The sequence below is a fragment of the Taeniopygia guttata genome, chromosome 5, assembly GCF_048771995.1.
Source record: "Taeniopygia guttata chromosome 5, bTaeGut7.mat, whole genome shotgun sequence".
Taxonomy (NCBI): domain Eukaryota; kingdom Metazoa; phylum Chordata; class Aves; order Passeriformes; family Estrildidae; genus Taeniopygia; species Taeniopygia guttata.
This window is the reverse complement of record NC_133030.1, coordinates 54,482,833-54,498,554: the sequence shown is the minus strand read 5'-3', so window position 1 is coordinate 54,498,554 and position 15,722 is coordinate 54,482,833. Positions and strand designations below refer to the sequence as shown.

General features: G+C 37.2%; 1 protein-coding gene across 11 annotated transcripts in view; it reads right to left on the bottom strand.

Moving 5' to 3' along the window:
* The window catches only part of TRAF3 (TNF receptor associated factor 3), a 69,440-nt gene that overhangs the window by 15,178 nt on the left and 38,540 nt on the right, over window positions 1-15,722 (bottom strand). For 7 of the 11 annotated variants that reach the window (XM_072930447.1, XM_072930448.1, XM_041716313.2 and 4 more), the window contains 5 exons: window positions 13,444-13,548; window positions 12,402-12,569; window positions 8,113-8,193; window positions 5,381-5,455; window positions 3,500-3,592 (listed from right to left, as the gene is read on the bottom strand). In XM_072930447.1, the coding sequence (XP_072786548.1) occupies window positions 3,500-3,592; window positions 5,381-5,455; window positions 8,113-8,193; window positions 12,402-12,569; window positions 13,444-13,548 (522 nt within the window). The remainder of the gene's footprint in view (window positions 1-3,499; window positions 3,593-5,380; window positions 5,456-8,112; window positions 8,194-12,401; window positions 12,570-13,443; window positions 13,549-15,722) is intronic. The other 4 variants (XM_030275029.4, XM_030275030.4, XM_030275028.4 and 1 more) reach the window with 3 other exon arrangements.

Genomic DNA, 15,722 nt, shown 5'->3' with positions numbered 1-15,722 from the left:
ACAAACACTTGGCACAAGATGATGTTTGGACATGCCCTGATTATTCCATAGATAGATCTTAAAAACGGATATGACACAGCACCATTTCAGACTCAAAAAAATCTTGATGTTTCACATCATGACTAATTACTTGGATGTTTCATGTTCTCAAAAAATATACTCCTGGCCTCTATTACATGTGCTTGTTTGAGGCTAAGCCATCTTTACCTCTGATGTGGGTGCCACTGCAGAATTCCATCCCCCTAACAGCCCTCTAATCAGACACAACCACCAAATCCCGTGTGTGTCACTGCATTCCCAGCAGAACCTAGCCTGTTGGAAAAGGTAATTCATCTCAAATCTCTGAACCAACCTGAACTAGACAAAGGACCATCTAAGCCCACAAGCATTCAGCAAGTTCATTAGACAGGGGCTCAAAAATACAGATACCATGATATATATGTGAGTATCTACTTTTCAATATAGTACAGTACATGTGCATATACACACATAGGTTGGTTCTACACTTTATACATGGAAAAACTGGCAAAAGAAACTCAACAGAAATGAGACAAAGCACAGTTTGTCAGTGCAGAGAGAGAAGCAATACTGAGACTGAAGGAATGCCTAGGTACCAGAAAAAATTTAAATTTAAACCAGTACCTCTGCCTCCCAGATATTTAAGATCAGCTGGGTGGATGCTTCATTTTTTTGCATCCTCCATTTTCTTAGTGAATCAGAGTTCTTTAGTTAATTGTGATCTTTACATTTCCCTTTTCTCACTGTTTCTTCCTGAGGCCTCCCAATCACAAGGCAGTTATGCTCTGGGCCACTAAGCATTGCATTTCCATTTTTGTACAAGTTATAAAACGTGGGCCTATTTTGTACAGAGATTTTTCCACACAGCTTTACAGAACACAAGAAAAGTAGAATTATGTCCTGCAGTCTTTAATCGTACAGAACTGTCATTGCTTAGTCAGCAATTATAGTTGTGATTTGTGAATAAAAAAAACAATTCAGCACTAAATAGTTCACCAACTATAGTTTCAGCATAAGTCTTTAGAACTTCAATTTAAAAAAGGGTGAAGGAAACACACCATCTAATTACAAATTGCATCAGCTTCCTTTACTTAGTTGGCATATTTGAAATATTCCTAGGAAAAAGCATGCTCTTATTCAGCAATTTTTCAAATTAAGCTGTTGCTTACTGAAGAATAGAAAAAACCATATGCCACAAGAAACTGTATTCAAAGAGGTTCCTTATTGAAGTCTTGTATCAAAAAAGAAAAGAGTTTATACCAGTTTTCTGTAAGAATGTGATGAAGACACAAAATTATGTTCAACTGATTATTTCCAACATTACAAAACCGTGGGAGTTCAGTCTGCAATTCTACATCATCACAGAGGGGGAAAAAGCCCTGAATTTTAATTACCCCCACAAAGTTTTGCATCAAGATTTTACATCTGAGCTTCTCTTACTACTCTTTGCCACCAGCACCATTCAATACCAAACTCCTAACTTAGCATGAGCTTTGCAGCACTGAAGATCTCCAGTTTGCCTACTCCACATGCACTGTTAAAGAATGTGGTGACTGGGAGAAGAGAACTTCTCCTTTCCCCTCCAGACGTACCACAGAGAGAACCCCAAATGAAATCTTGAGCGTGTACAAACTAAGAAGAATTCCACTGGCTTCAGTAGGGCTAAGATTTCTGAGATACCCATCAGCCAAGTTGACTCTGCACTGTTGTTCTTCAGTGCATCAATTAATTCTTTCCTCAAAGAAGAGCACAGCAATGAAGTTACAAAATAATTTTGTTACCCTTCCCTAGAATAAAATCACTGACATATGACATGTGGTTAGCTATTCTGGTAACTTGGCACTGGCTTGGGATTTCCAGTGATTCAACTCTTTATTATGAATAGGAAGAAGTCTATAAAGCAGGAAGTAAAAAGAAAAAAAATGGACATATGATAAGCAGTTATGTCCTAAATGAAAGTTGAAACAAAAGTCAAGCATAAAACAGTAGTGAAGTGTATCATCTCTAATGTCTGCAAGAGACAAACATAGAACCACTGGGCATTTTTTAAATGACAAAGCACCTCTCAGGACACTGAGAAAAGGCAGAACATGATCTATTCTGCAAGTCAAAGGGAAGGTGGGTTTTTTCCTATGATGTGAAATAAGTTGCGTAGTTTTCATCAGACTAATGAAAAATGAACTAAGGATATGAATCTGTATCTCTCAAAACTGAAAAATGTAAAGTTCCTAAATTGACAAAGTTTCAGATGCAAAAGCAAACTTATGTTGTGGATCGTCAAACTTAGAACTACCTACACATGTAGAAAATTTTGTCTAAAAATATTTGTATTAGAACTATGTCAGGTTCAATGGCTTCCTTAAAGGGCTTCAAGTTCAGTTCAGGAGCAACCATGCTGGGGGCAAAAAACATATTTACACTATTCCAGTTAATGTCTGCTTTAAAACTACAATTTCTGCAGCTGCATGACCTTGCTGGAGACCCAGGCAGAAGAGATCTCTGTAGGACAAGAAAGGAATGTGCTTTTAGACAGAGTTTCTTGTGATCTAGCTTATGATCTGCTCTGAGATGACAGAAACCATACCCTAAGTGCCACTGAGCTTACACTGGAATTGCTACTTGTGAACTCATTTGAGAAAAGTCTGAAGGGGGCTCCTCACTCTTGTGCCTGCATTTGTAGAATACTTTGGTAATTCTGGGATCTTTTTTCCCCGAAAAATACAGAAACATCAGTTTTATGTCCATGTAAGATTTTTTTTTTTTTCAATAGGATTTAAGAAAACTGCAATCTGTTCTGAAGTTTTGCATTTTTTAAATCAAAGGCTTGAATTTTATTCACAGAACACGTGGTTAAGTCATTCAAGCTTATTCACAAGATCATAGATGATACAACTCCCAGCATCTCCCAAATCCCAAACAATTTAAAACCCGGAGTCCCAAGGAAACACTGCAACATGAACTTCATGCTGGTCTAGCACTAAAGCAGACATCATCATGCCCATGAGTAACAGTATATTTAATTTAATTAAACTGTGCAAGTCTTAAAGTTTGGAGAGCAAGAATAAAAATAAATAAAATAAATAATCAGTTTATTACAAACTTCTGAAGTTATGTCAGGAAAAATTATGAGCAAGCAAAGATACAGCTCACAGTGCTGCCATGGCTTTCTGAACTCTGTTCTGTAAGAAGACAACTCAGAAAGGAAACATAATACTGGACTATTTATTTATCTGAAGAAAGTGTTTTCATTAAGTTATCAATGAGGAAAATTATCCATGGAGTTGCGAAGCCAAGTTTCTCACAGCATTTTATTATATAGCAAAGGTACAAAGACATGCTAAATGGCTTGATAGCTTTTGAAATCTACTAGTGCTTTAGCTGTAATGTTGAACAGCTGTAAAACAGGAAAAAAGCGCTTCTTCCAGTACTTTTGTATGATTTAAATAACTCAATGAAAATTAAAAGTGAGTAGAAGATATACCTTATTTTCTAGAGCATTGCTCCACTCTTTCAATAAGTTAACATGCTGCACTGCTGAGCTGGCTTCATGTGCTTTAATTTGTTGGTTTGTTCCCTGTGACAACAAAGAATTTATACATTTTAGCCAATTCCACTTCTTTTAAACCTACAAAGAAAGAGTATATAAAGACATTGAACCAATACTACATATTTTGGTTCACAGGTCCTTGTTGCAGAACTGTAGAGAGGAGGGAAATCTACTTGGGAATTTACAAAAAATCAGGAATACATTTAATATAGCAAGTGTTTTATACAACTGCTATGTATCTCCATCCAGTGTGCTTGATAACTCAGAAACAATAAAGATGAACAAGATTTACAAAATGAGTTGTATTTTAGAGTCCTTTGTGTAGCTTAGAACTAAACAAAGCACAATAAAACCCTTGAGTCATATAAAATCTGAAACTTCCAATTGCACTAACAGTAATTTAAAACTTCTGTTCTAGTTCATTAACAGCTTCATAAGCATTACATATTCCTTCAGCTGAATATTAAAGACAAATATTTAAGACAAATTTATCCTCACTGGAAACTGCCGACTTTATAAACTACACTGAGAGTTATTACAATGCCTATTTTGTCATGTTTAAGATGTTACCATGATTGTTCCGTGATATTCAGATATGCTGCCTCTGCACAACCTATAAGTGCTGTTACAAATAATCACTATATAAAGAGTGTACAGAACACACATAGATTATATACAGAGTACATAAGATGCAGACCACATTACTTTGTTTGTATTGTGTTGCTTACACCTACTTCAGTAAGTGCTTTGCAATGCAGAGAATTATTAGCTTTGATGGTAGATAGTACTGCAAAGCAACTGAAAGGGTTTCAATGATCCTCAAGGTATGTACTCTATATAAAGTACTAAAAATATATATGTGGATATATGTACATATATGCACACATATACATACATAAAATGAATGGCAATACGTACAACATAACAGTGGGCAGGGTTACAGCATTATCAGTTCTACCACTAAGAGCATTACTGTTAACACTTAAAAAGATGAATGCTCGTTATTTAAGAACCTGGAAATACCTGCAGGACATCATCTATAGAGACGTGTTGCTCCTCAGTGAGTCCTTGTACTTTTAAATAGCCATGGGCTAACAAATTAATCACTCTATCACATACAAGCCATTTTTTTCTGTCAGCGGTTTCTGAAATGTCCTGACTAATATTTTCATTACATAAGCATCCAAATTCCCCAGGACTTATGGTAAGGGAAGCAGAATATTGGAAGAAACTGGAATAATACTGCTGAAACTAAACTCTCAGGTTTGACTTTATTTTTTTAAATATTGCAGGGATTGCCAGGATTAAAACCTAAAACTTTTCTTAAAAAATAAATTTCATGCTTTGATTATACACCTATGTGCACACAGACATATTAATGCACATAAAAAATTTATGTTTTAAGTGTGCTAACCTATATGTAACCTCAATTAAAACACACAAATGAGAGAAAATATAAACATACTTATTCAAGAAAATGCTTTAATAGAAAGAACTGAAGTTACTAGTCTATTCTCTGAAGAACTAAAGAGACTTTCCTCTTATTCTACATTAACAAGTTCTTCAAATGTACCATATTTCTATTTTGACAAGATACACCGAATACCTGGACTCAAAAACCACTGCAGGAATGTGTGGGCTTTTCATGTGGTTTATTTTTTTAAATGCAAAATCAAACATCTCCTGTATAATCAGTTGGTGCAACTGGATGATTTTCTTAACTGAAACTAGAGACGTCCAGAACTTTCATGTCAAAGGATTAGGTTCTATTTGCAGACTTTCATCAATTGGGAAGTATAATTGTTATATACTGACCTGAAAAGTGCAGCCATAACGCTTAAAACTACAGGTACTTGGGGCATTAATACATTCTGACAAATGTGCATTCAACTGCAATAGGAAAAAAATGTGAGTTTTGGCAAAAAGACTTCGGCATGATAACATAAAGGGCAGAGGTTATCAGGTTTGTATTGTGTGCCATTTGCAGAACATACAACACACATGTGTATATTTTCTCCAGTCTGATCTCAAGTGCTAATTCTGTATATACACATATGTAAACCACACGCACATGCCAATACAGTATACAGTGTGATACATTTAATATACAGTGAAACTTCTACCAAAGACTATTTCAATGGGCAACCCAATTTAAAAAAGACCAAAACAAACAGAAAGAACATACTCTATAATTATTTGATTTCATTTGACTTTAGTGAATGTCTAATATTTTCTCAAAAAAAAGATTTTTTTTTTTACTGGTGCTCTGAGCAAGTCTTAAGATCAGTTTCACTGTAATAAAGTACATTTTTTCTAATCCTAATTTCATGAGGAACCGACTTTTCAAAACATAACATGCAATTCTCCGTGCCTAAATTTAACAGTTAAATTACACAAAAAAGACTAAACAAGTACTGCATGAAACAGACAAAGAGTTTTAGAATAGGTACAAGTTAAGTAACTTTTAAAAAATGCAGTACACGGGATTAAAACTGATTAGTAAAATGCCTGCATTTTTCACAGATTGAGATTTAGTCCAATATCTTGGATTATTATGAGCCCACTTTTCATTTAAAAGTAAACCAATTCACAGAAGCATATACATATACATGGACAGCAGCAGCACAGATGGCAGCAGCTGGATGCAAACTGCCTAAAAGTTGGAGCAGAAAGACAATTTTGGAAAGGACAGCCTAACAAACACTCTCTTTTCAAAAACAGAGTCTGCAGTTTGTATCTCCCACAAAGCAGACGAGCCAGAGCCTGGCTCCTCAGCTGGCATCACTCTTTTGGGTTGCAGAATCTCATCTGAAATTCCCACACCTTAAGCCCCACATGACTCAGCTCAGCCACCTCCCTGGAAAGAAGTGGTGAATCAACACTGTTCTCAATGTGTAGCTCTGGAACAGACAAGAGAGTCTTTAAAATCTCATACTGAGATGCCATCAGTCACTCATCTCTGATTCACAACTATTGTATTCTAAACACTACCTGTAGAAATTCACAGTATCATTTCAAAAGATGTAGTGGAGAAAAAAAATGAAGTAAGAAAGGGACATGTGGTCTAACAGGTTTTACAAGAATGCCACGTTTTTCAGCTTCTGAAAGCCAGAAGTCTGCCAAAGAGTTATGAATTAAACATGAAAATTGCCTTTTATTCTACAGTCAGTTATCCACTTGTACACTATGGAATTTTCTCAAACTGTTAGGCAGGCATTTTCCCATTTTCTGCATTAGACTTCTTGTCCCTAATCATGCAACCAAGGAAACATACATTTTCACAGTATTAGAAAAAAAAATTAAGCAACATACAGCAACAGATGATGTAGGGCAAAGGGCTGTTTAAAGTTCTGTTTCTACCCATGGTTTCAAACCCCATCCTGACTCTGTGTGTAACAACCCAGCCTGTAATGGTGCAGCCCTTACAAGCACTCAGACACACCTCTTTTGAAAGTAACAGCTGAAGTCAGGGTTTAAGAATAAGCCAAAGTGCTCCAGAACCAGGATCTAATCCTGGCAGTAAGCACTGGTAGGGTTGGCCAGTATATGTATTTTCTCTTTTCTTAACAGCTCAATTTCTCTTAATAAATACAGTATCTATCATATATTTTGTATTTCATTATCTTGGAGGAAAAGACTGCATTAAACTTTGGCAGGACTCTTATGTGCCTTCTGCACTCTGCTACAATTAATAATTTACAAGTGCAACTGCAAAATGGTATGAATCCAGCTTGGGAACTAAGTAGCAGAGGAAAGAGAAAAGCTCATCCTCAGATCAGAAACTTCACTTTCCTTAAAAGAGGCTTACTGAGTGATGAAGACTTCAGTAAGTTCTTCTCTCTCCTTGGCAAGTAAGTTCTTAAGGGAAAAATAAGTACCTCAAATTTTGACACATGCTACTTTTATCTTTTCATGAACAAGAACATGGATCTCTTCAGAGCCAGGCTTGAGGTTTTTTTTAATTTACATATTACTGGAAGCTTCTACACATAAGGAGAAACTTTTATGCATTCTTGCATCTGCTGTTGGAGTGCTGTACTCAACCTTAATCTTACACCATTTCCCTAAGTATTAGATACTATTCCCCCCCCCCCCCAAATTTAATAGATTTAATAGTAATTTAAGTTTTTACATGAAATTTCACATCTACATGATTTTTATAGTCTTTACTAACTCTTATCAACGTGGACTGAATCATAATTGTGTATTTTAATATAAGCTAACTACCCCAAGATGCTGCTTTATGGTGCTGAAACGAGGGAAGGGCAGGGGGAGAGATAGTAAAAATAAAAGCAAGAAGGACATGCGCTAACCTTGGACAAGCCAAGTGTAATAATGACTCAAATTAAGAAATTGTTTCTGTTTAAAAAGTTTTTGAAGAACTCATTAAAAATATTTGAGTGTTATCACACTTAACTGTGTGGTAGAAAAAGCTTTTCCTTAGATCTCACATTTTAACAAGGAAATGGCTTCTGGCAAAATTCTTGCGAGATCTTACTAAAGACACTATTTTGTTTTTCAGCACAACACTGGACATGACTTCTTACCTCGCTCCTCATGAGTGTTTTAACACTACATTTATGAGGACATGAAACCATGACACATGGGCATTCTGTATCTTCATGTTTCTACAGAGGAAAAAAGCAAACAAACCACAAATCAGATCTTACACTTTAATTAAGAAATTACTTACCTGCAAAGAAAAGCATCCTACAATAATTAAAAATCCCACAACATTTTTTCAATGTTATTCCCAATTGTGCAGTTACAGAACTGCAATTGCTCAAACATCATTTTATACTTTTGATGGAGGTGTTGATATTCTGAAGCAAAACCAAGAGGTTCATTGTCTTCTCCCATGAAAAGCAAATCTATTTGCTTCCCATTTCATTGGTTTTACTTCATACAATGAAACAGTAGTTGAAGTCAAACTTTAACCCCCAAGAATTACTCACAAAATTGGGCATCTTTAAGAGAAAGCAGAACCAGTGCAGATGTCCTTTCTAGAAAGGGTATATACTGCATGAAAAAGTTCATCAGAAATGTACACTGTCCACTCACAGAGATTCTCTTCCAATTATTTTTTAATTTTGATTCCCAAATACCTGATACTAAGACTCACTGTTACACATCATGATGCTGGGCAGAGATTTTAAGATGACAGGTATCTCAGCATAGCTGTCAAGCCCTACCACCCCAGTGAGGGAAGAAAGTCAGGCCCAAGATAACTGAATTTACATTTCCTCTCTGTTTTCGACAAAATGAAAAATCCGTTTCTCGTCAAGTGACATGTCCCATTCAACTTGAAACACACTGCTTAATTTCTGGTACTTCAGGAAAGCAAAGGAAACAAAGTTCTAGATTTACAAGCCTGTTAGAAAGGGAAGAACAAATAGCATGCCCTTTTTGCCCAGTAACAGTTCTATTTTTTGAAAGAAAACCGAGACGTAAAGCAGATCTGATCTCCAAGATGCGAAAGGCCTTGGTGGGAATTCTGGCATAAATCTGCAACCATCTGAAGTTGTCTATCTCCTCCTTTTAAAGCAGGCCCTCATGCTGTCCTGAGCCATCCACCCTGCCATGCTCCCCATTCACACTCGCTCACTTGGGACATGGCGCAGTCCCAGCCACAGGAACCAGGGAACCCTCAGCTGCTCCTCAGCCAGAGAGCTGGGACAGCTCCTGAGCCATCTTCAGTCTGCCCCCAGCAGGGTACCAGCCAGGAGTAATGCCAACCCCTCTCCTCAGAGCAGCCTGTCGGGGTGACAGCGATGCTCTTCTGACAAGTGGAGCCCCAAAGCACCAAGAGCTGGACATGGGCCTCTCATTCTGAACACATCTGGAATTGTGCTGAAGGGAGACATCTCACACAACCACTCCAGGAGCCTAATGCCTGACACACATCATTAATTATTTATCAACTACAAACCCAGAAAAGTAATATTCCCTTCTAATGTTCATTCCCTAATTTTCATTCCCTAACCCTGTTCCCTAACCTACCCAAACCATCTGACAAAGGCTGTGACACTAAGTCTTGGTTCATGATAAAAAGGCAACATGCAACTCCTCAGTATTCTCTCCTGTTTTCCTCCTTGCTCCACATCCCAGTGTCCACCCACTGAGCCACAGCAAGCCTTTCCAGAGACTTCAGGATATACTAGAGTAACCCCAGTCCAGTGGCAGAACTCTCTCCCTCCTAACCTCAATTCACCCAGTGGAGTACATAAAGCCAAACACCAACTGCAGTACAAACCACAGGTCATAGCACATGCAGGGCTGCCAGCACAGGTGAGGGCAGGGCAGCATATTAACACTACTCCCAGAAGAGCCAGTGCCACATTAGGAACATGTCTGGCTCCAGAGCAGTGAGGGAGCAAGGGACAATGTCTGGGGTCTTCCCTGATGCTATCCCAGTCAGTCCAGCTGTATTTCAGAGCACTGGGTAAAGCCCAGACTGTCCTGACAGGGTCTGGTTTATGGCCAGGGTTTCAGGGAGGAGCCCAGGCATAAAACAGTGCTGTCCTTCCAGATCCGTGTCACTCTGCTGCTGTCTAAGGATCGGTGTTACAGGACAAGCACTTCCAAGCAGCTTTATGGATTACATACAGAAAAATACAGTAATCCAGAAGCATTTCATACTACTAATTTCCATTCTAACAATGCACCATCTTTATCTGTCGGGGGTAGAGGATGGAAAAGGTAGGTTTGTGACAAAAAGAAACCCTAAATTTTTAGACTGTTTGAACAAAGGACATTAAGAGGCGAGTGAGCATGCAGACAAGAAAAATACAATCTACAAAAGTATTCTACTGACATTGTTAACTTGTCGGAGTCTGCCTCCAACAACGGGGATTTCCTACCCCACGGGTCACGGGATTCTATGAAGACATGAACCACATGTTCTCCAGTAAAATTTTTTGTTTCCATTTGCATACCTTTTTTCTCAGTCCGCTCCCCCATCTCCGTTTTCAGTTCAAGTCACTGAGGCCAGCTTCAGTCATTATTACATTACAGAAAATTCTAGGCTGCAGAACCCAGAGATGAACTCAAGTTCATCTTTAAAAGTCCAGTTTTGTCAACGGGGTGACAAAACTTAAATGAGAAGTCAAAAGAAACCTTACAGTACTTAAAGGGGCCTACAGAAAGCCAGAGAGGGACTTTTTTTACAGAGGCATGTAGAGATTTGACAAGGGAGAAGGGCTTTAAGCTGATAGAGGGCAGATTTAAATTAGATCTTAGGAAGCTCTAGACTGTGAGGATAATGAGGCACTGGAACAGATTTTTCAGAGAAACAGTGAATGCTTAATCCCTGGAAGCATTCAAGGCCATGTTGGATGTGGTTTTGAGCAAACTGGTTGAGTGGAAGCTCTCCCTGCCCACAGCAGAAAGGTTGGAACAAGAATGATCTTGAAGATCCCTTCCAAGTCAAATCATTCTGTGATTCTAAGATTCAAACATACAGTGTTATTAAGCTTCTGATTCTTATTACTAAAGTATAGTGAGATAACATTTTAATCAGGTCACAACAAAGAAGCCCCATCTGCATTTCTATGACCACTGAACTTTTAAAAATCTAGGAGAAAGCCCCAAAAATATCAGCCCATCAAGTTTGCAGAACATAGTAAAAACTCACTGATTCTGTCTGTTAAGACACCACACATTTTTTAATATCAGTTTTTGCCTCATGCCAATCCCCAGCCTAATCATAATTCTGGGAGAACAGCATCCATAATCTACCTAAATACACTTCACCTCTGTATTGGAATGTACAAGAATAAATACAGGGCTGACAATTTTTTCTGTGTATTTTCACATCTCAGCCACCTGATTCTAGGTAAGGCACAGTTATTGAACTACCAGCATCTGCAAGTGTGCACTCAGTTAATTGAGAGCCAAATCTAAACCAGAACTTGGCAAGTTTCTACCTATGCCTTTTTGTAACAACATGTCCAAGCAAAGAACACTTCTCATCATTCTCAGACTTCACCTAACAAACAACATACAAGAACACAAATGAGAATAAACCTTTCATCAGTCTTACTGTAGTAAGAAGGTGTGAGATCCAAGTCCATCAAACTACAGAAACTATATAGACAACTTAAAAAATCTTAAAATCATACCCAGATAGATTCAGCATAATATCTTTCCATGTGAAATAACATAAACACAGTCAAAGTTAAAATTCAATGTGTAAAAAAGCATGACTTTCTCAACCTCTGCTCTGTAATTCTAACCCTCAATATGCTGCCTATCAGACAAGCTACTCTGATGCCAAGAACAGCAGTAACTCATCCTTGTCCTGTCATGTACCACTGCTCATTATGCCAAGGTACAATTTGCTTTTGCACTCTTCCTTTCGTCTCATAAGACAGAACTGGTTTTACATTCTTCCCTTCCTCCCATAACATATCACACAGTACCCAAGAAGGACGACATAGAAGATGTTATTTTTCCAGTCAATTGCAATGCTTATGCTTTTCTTACATAATATGTGATAGTTATTATAGTAGTTGCATTTATTATCGAAATTGCAAAAAAAATCTAAAAAGCACAGGAAAATTAACTTTAGTATCAATACCAGGCAGTGGATCTTTTTAAATCTTTTTAAAATGCAGTATCTGAACATCAGAATAAAGAAAATATTCCCTGTTCAATGCACTTTTTTTTGCAGGAAAAAGTAATGTTTTGAAAGTCAGCTTATTTTCTTTTTTGAATTATTAATTCTGGCTAAGGGGCTAAAGCTCTTTTGGCAGCTACAGAGAAGGTCAAGAAAAGTTGTTATTATTCTACATTAATGTAGGGAATCTTGATGTATATACACAAGAAAATACTGCACCTGCAACATAATCATTGGGACTTGGCTTTTACAGTATTTACAGGTTGTCTCCCGGTATTTACACGTCTTCTCTACATGGTCTGGCAAATCTTTTCGTAGTATTTTTTCTTTGCAATCAGCACGAGGACATGGGAGTTCTTCAAACTGACAGTCAGTCCTCAAATGCATCTGAAAGATTAAAGAAAAACAAAAAAAAAGTCAATCCAATTAAGTTTTGTGGATGTCTTCCATCCTTTGAAGACTTCAGAACCAAAGTAAGAAGAGTTATTTTGTGAACTGCATCCCACAAGAGCAAACACTGACAAAACTACTCAGGAATACATTTCTGACTGTACAGTCCCTTTAACTGGACAGCTGATTTCACTGCATTACAGATGTACATGAGCTACTCCTACACTAAAAGCATTCTAACAGCACAAAATTCTACCCAGGCCATTTAAAGAAAAAATAATCCCCCTTTTTAAATTAGTATTATTCCACATAAACACAGATGCTGCTTTAAATTGTTTAGGTACCTGAGCTTGCTCACTCAAAGCAAGAATCTACACATCTTACTGCAAACTGCTGTGCAGCCATACCATACAATTGCTGAATTACTGAATTACTGCTATCTCATGCCTTCACCAAACAGCTACAGCTTATTTTACACAACTCTGGAGAAGCTAAAGGTTTAATTTAAAATATAAACACCACATGAGAGGATTAAGATAAATAAAAACACACCAAAATAGAAATCAAATTTCTCACATTTGTCAAGTACACATTAAGATTCTTCACTCTTCTATTTCTCTTTCCAGTTCTCATTTGGTTTGTATGTTTATATTTCCAAGCTTTAGTGCCAGACAATCACGATTCTTTTAGAATTCCTTACAGTTTATAAAAAAGCTGAGTTTGAAAACTATTTAAATCTATCATAACATTTCTAAATCACATTAACCACCAGTGGGAGTAAGGTAAGAAACTGACTGTTATTTTAATTTGCAAGAATTTTTAAATCAATCTCTAACTCAAAAGAAAGTTTAAGACTGTTAGATTAACTTACCAGTAATTGACCCAAAGATAGCTGCTCCTTACAGCCCTTGTTTTCATTTCTGCAATATATCTGAAGGGCAAGTAGTTCTCTCCTGCAACAATTATCTTTAAATACCTGAAAAATCAAAAAATCACTTAATTTTAGAAACTGAAAGCCATTCAAGGATATGCAAGTTCAAATAAAGTAGAAGCCATGCAATTCAGCTACAACAGTGTCAGTCAATTCTAGCTTTATGTGCCAGAAATAAAATCTTGCTATTCCATTTTTCTAGAATGTGCACAACACCGAGGTTCCTCAGCTGTGAAGCAGCTCAATGAAAGACTATTTGGACAGATACTCTACTACTGTTTCAGCTGTACTGCAAATACAATAAAGGGAAAGGTACAAAAAAGAACCAAATTTGGTTTTTGCTTGAAAATATTAGGCCTGCACAAGCTAGAATTCTCTCCATTGTTTGGGGAGCTGCTATATTAGGCACAATACCATAGGACAAAACAGACTCAAAGCACAGTAGTTTGGGGGTAAAGCGTTTCATCGATTGTGGTCCCAAAATTAGTAGATTGGGTGGCTGGAATACCTACCTGCACTTCAGTGGTGACAAATAATTACAGATATTTTCTAAGGTTTTGGATGGAAGGAGGTTTTTTATTTCACAGATAAGCAGGTTTTAACTATTTCTCAATTTTAATATTTATAAACACTTTGAGCATTTTTTGTCCACAATAAAACTAGAAGAAGCTACAGATAGAAAGGCTGGGGTTTGAGTTTTACCCCATAAGAGAAAACACAACTGAACTCTCAAGGAGCCAAACTGCAAAAGGCAGGAACTAGACAGAGACAAGAATTGAAACCATTAGTGCTGTTTTAAAGTCCAAAACTAAAGAGATAAACTTTTAATTGTTTTTCAACTGCTTTAATAGCCATTAAGAAATACCTAAGAACCAAGCCCAACCCATGACTGCTTTTCTGATAAATGGACTCCTGTGATAATGTGCACACCGCAGCACTCCTGCAATTATGGAATGGTTCTGCATGCTAACACTTAACCAAGAATTATAATCCACCTGCCCACAGTGACTATGAACCTATCCTCAGTATCAGTGAAGGAGGGAACACTGCAATCACTCTCATCTGATCCCATCTGACACAGGTCACTGATTTCTATTTACTTTTCAGAAGCGTGTGGGAAGTTTAATGAATCAACAATTCTCATTTAAATAATCAATTGGCTATGCTGCAGTATCTCTTCCAAAGTAATTCACAGGGTCAGTATGCAGAGTTTTGCTGACTGAAGGTAAGGTAAGACAACCTTTCAAGTTTTTTCAAAGACTATCTAAAAGCATTTCTGTGATTTAGGACTTCAGCATTTTGTGGAAAGAAAGGTTTCCAGTTTCATGAAAAACACTAATTTGCAGAGTTAGTCTAATAAGTATTTAATATACATTGGCCTTCTTGTCCTGTTTTAAAGATACTTGAAGTTTCATAATAAATGTACATTTTTATGTATATTGAGAGCCAGAAAGTAAAGAGTTAAAAGAACAAATAAATTAGGCATCAGTATTGTTGGTCTGAGCTCCTGGAGAGTCCATCCACATCGAAAGTAAATTACACTGAAAACTGTTCAGAGAACTGTTCTGGATTAAAACAAAGACAGATTAATGTACCCATCAACCTTTTCTTCAAAATGGTTATGAAGACAAGTATTCATTTGGGCAAGAAAGACTACTAGCACAAAAAATTTACTAAACACTTCAGCAATAATGTAAAACCACATAAACCATGTACTAAGTCAAGAAGTTTTTCTACCTTCAATGTTTCAAAGGCAGCAAAAAGCTGTGATGTGAAAAACAGTGAAGAGGGTATCACTGAAATAACTTATACACATAAAAAAGAATCTGATTCCATTACCATTACTGTAACTCCCCACTGTCCTAATTCCAGTGGGGTTACCGAACACCACACTGTAAAAGAGATGAGTGAAACAGCAGCCACTGGCCTGGAGCCAAATCAGTGTTCACCTAGGCCTGTCACATCCCTGCATCTACAGGAAATGGAATATTTCTTATCATCCTCTTGATTGATGGGAGGACACCTACAATGTGTTGCTGCAGCTCCCAACTATGAATAAGAGATGTGACACCTGTCTCAACTTTTTGGGATGAAGCTGTCATGTTTTCTACCATGAGGTTAACAGGAAAAATGAGCCACCTACCTCTATAAATGCATGGCTTAGGTTTTATGACAAACCTACCTTTTTAGGCAGCTTATTAAGTCTATGAAATAATTAC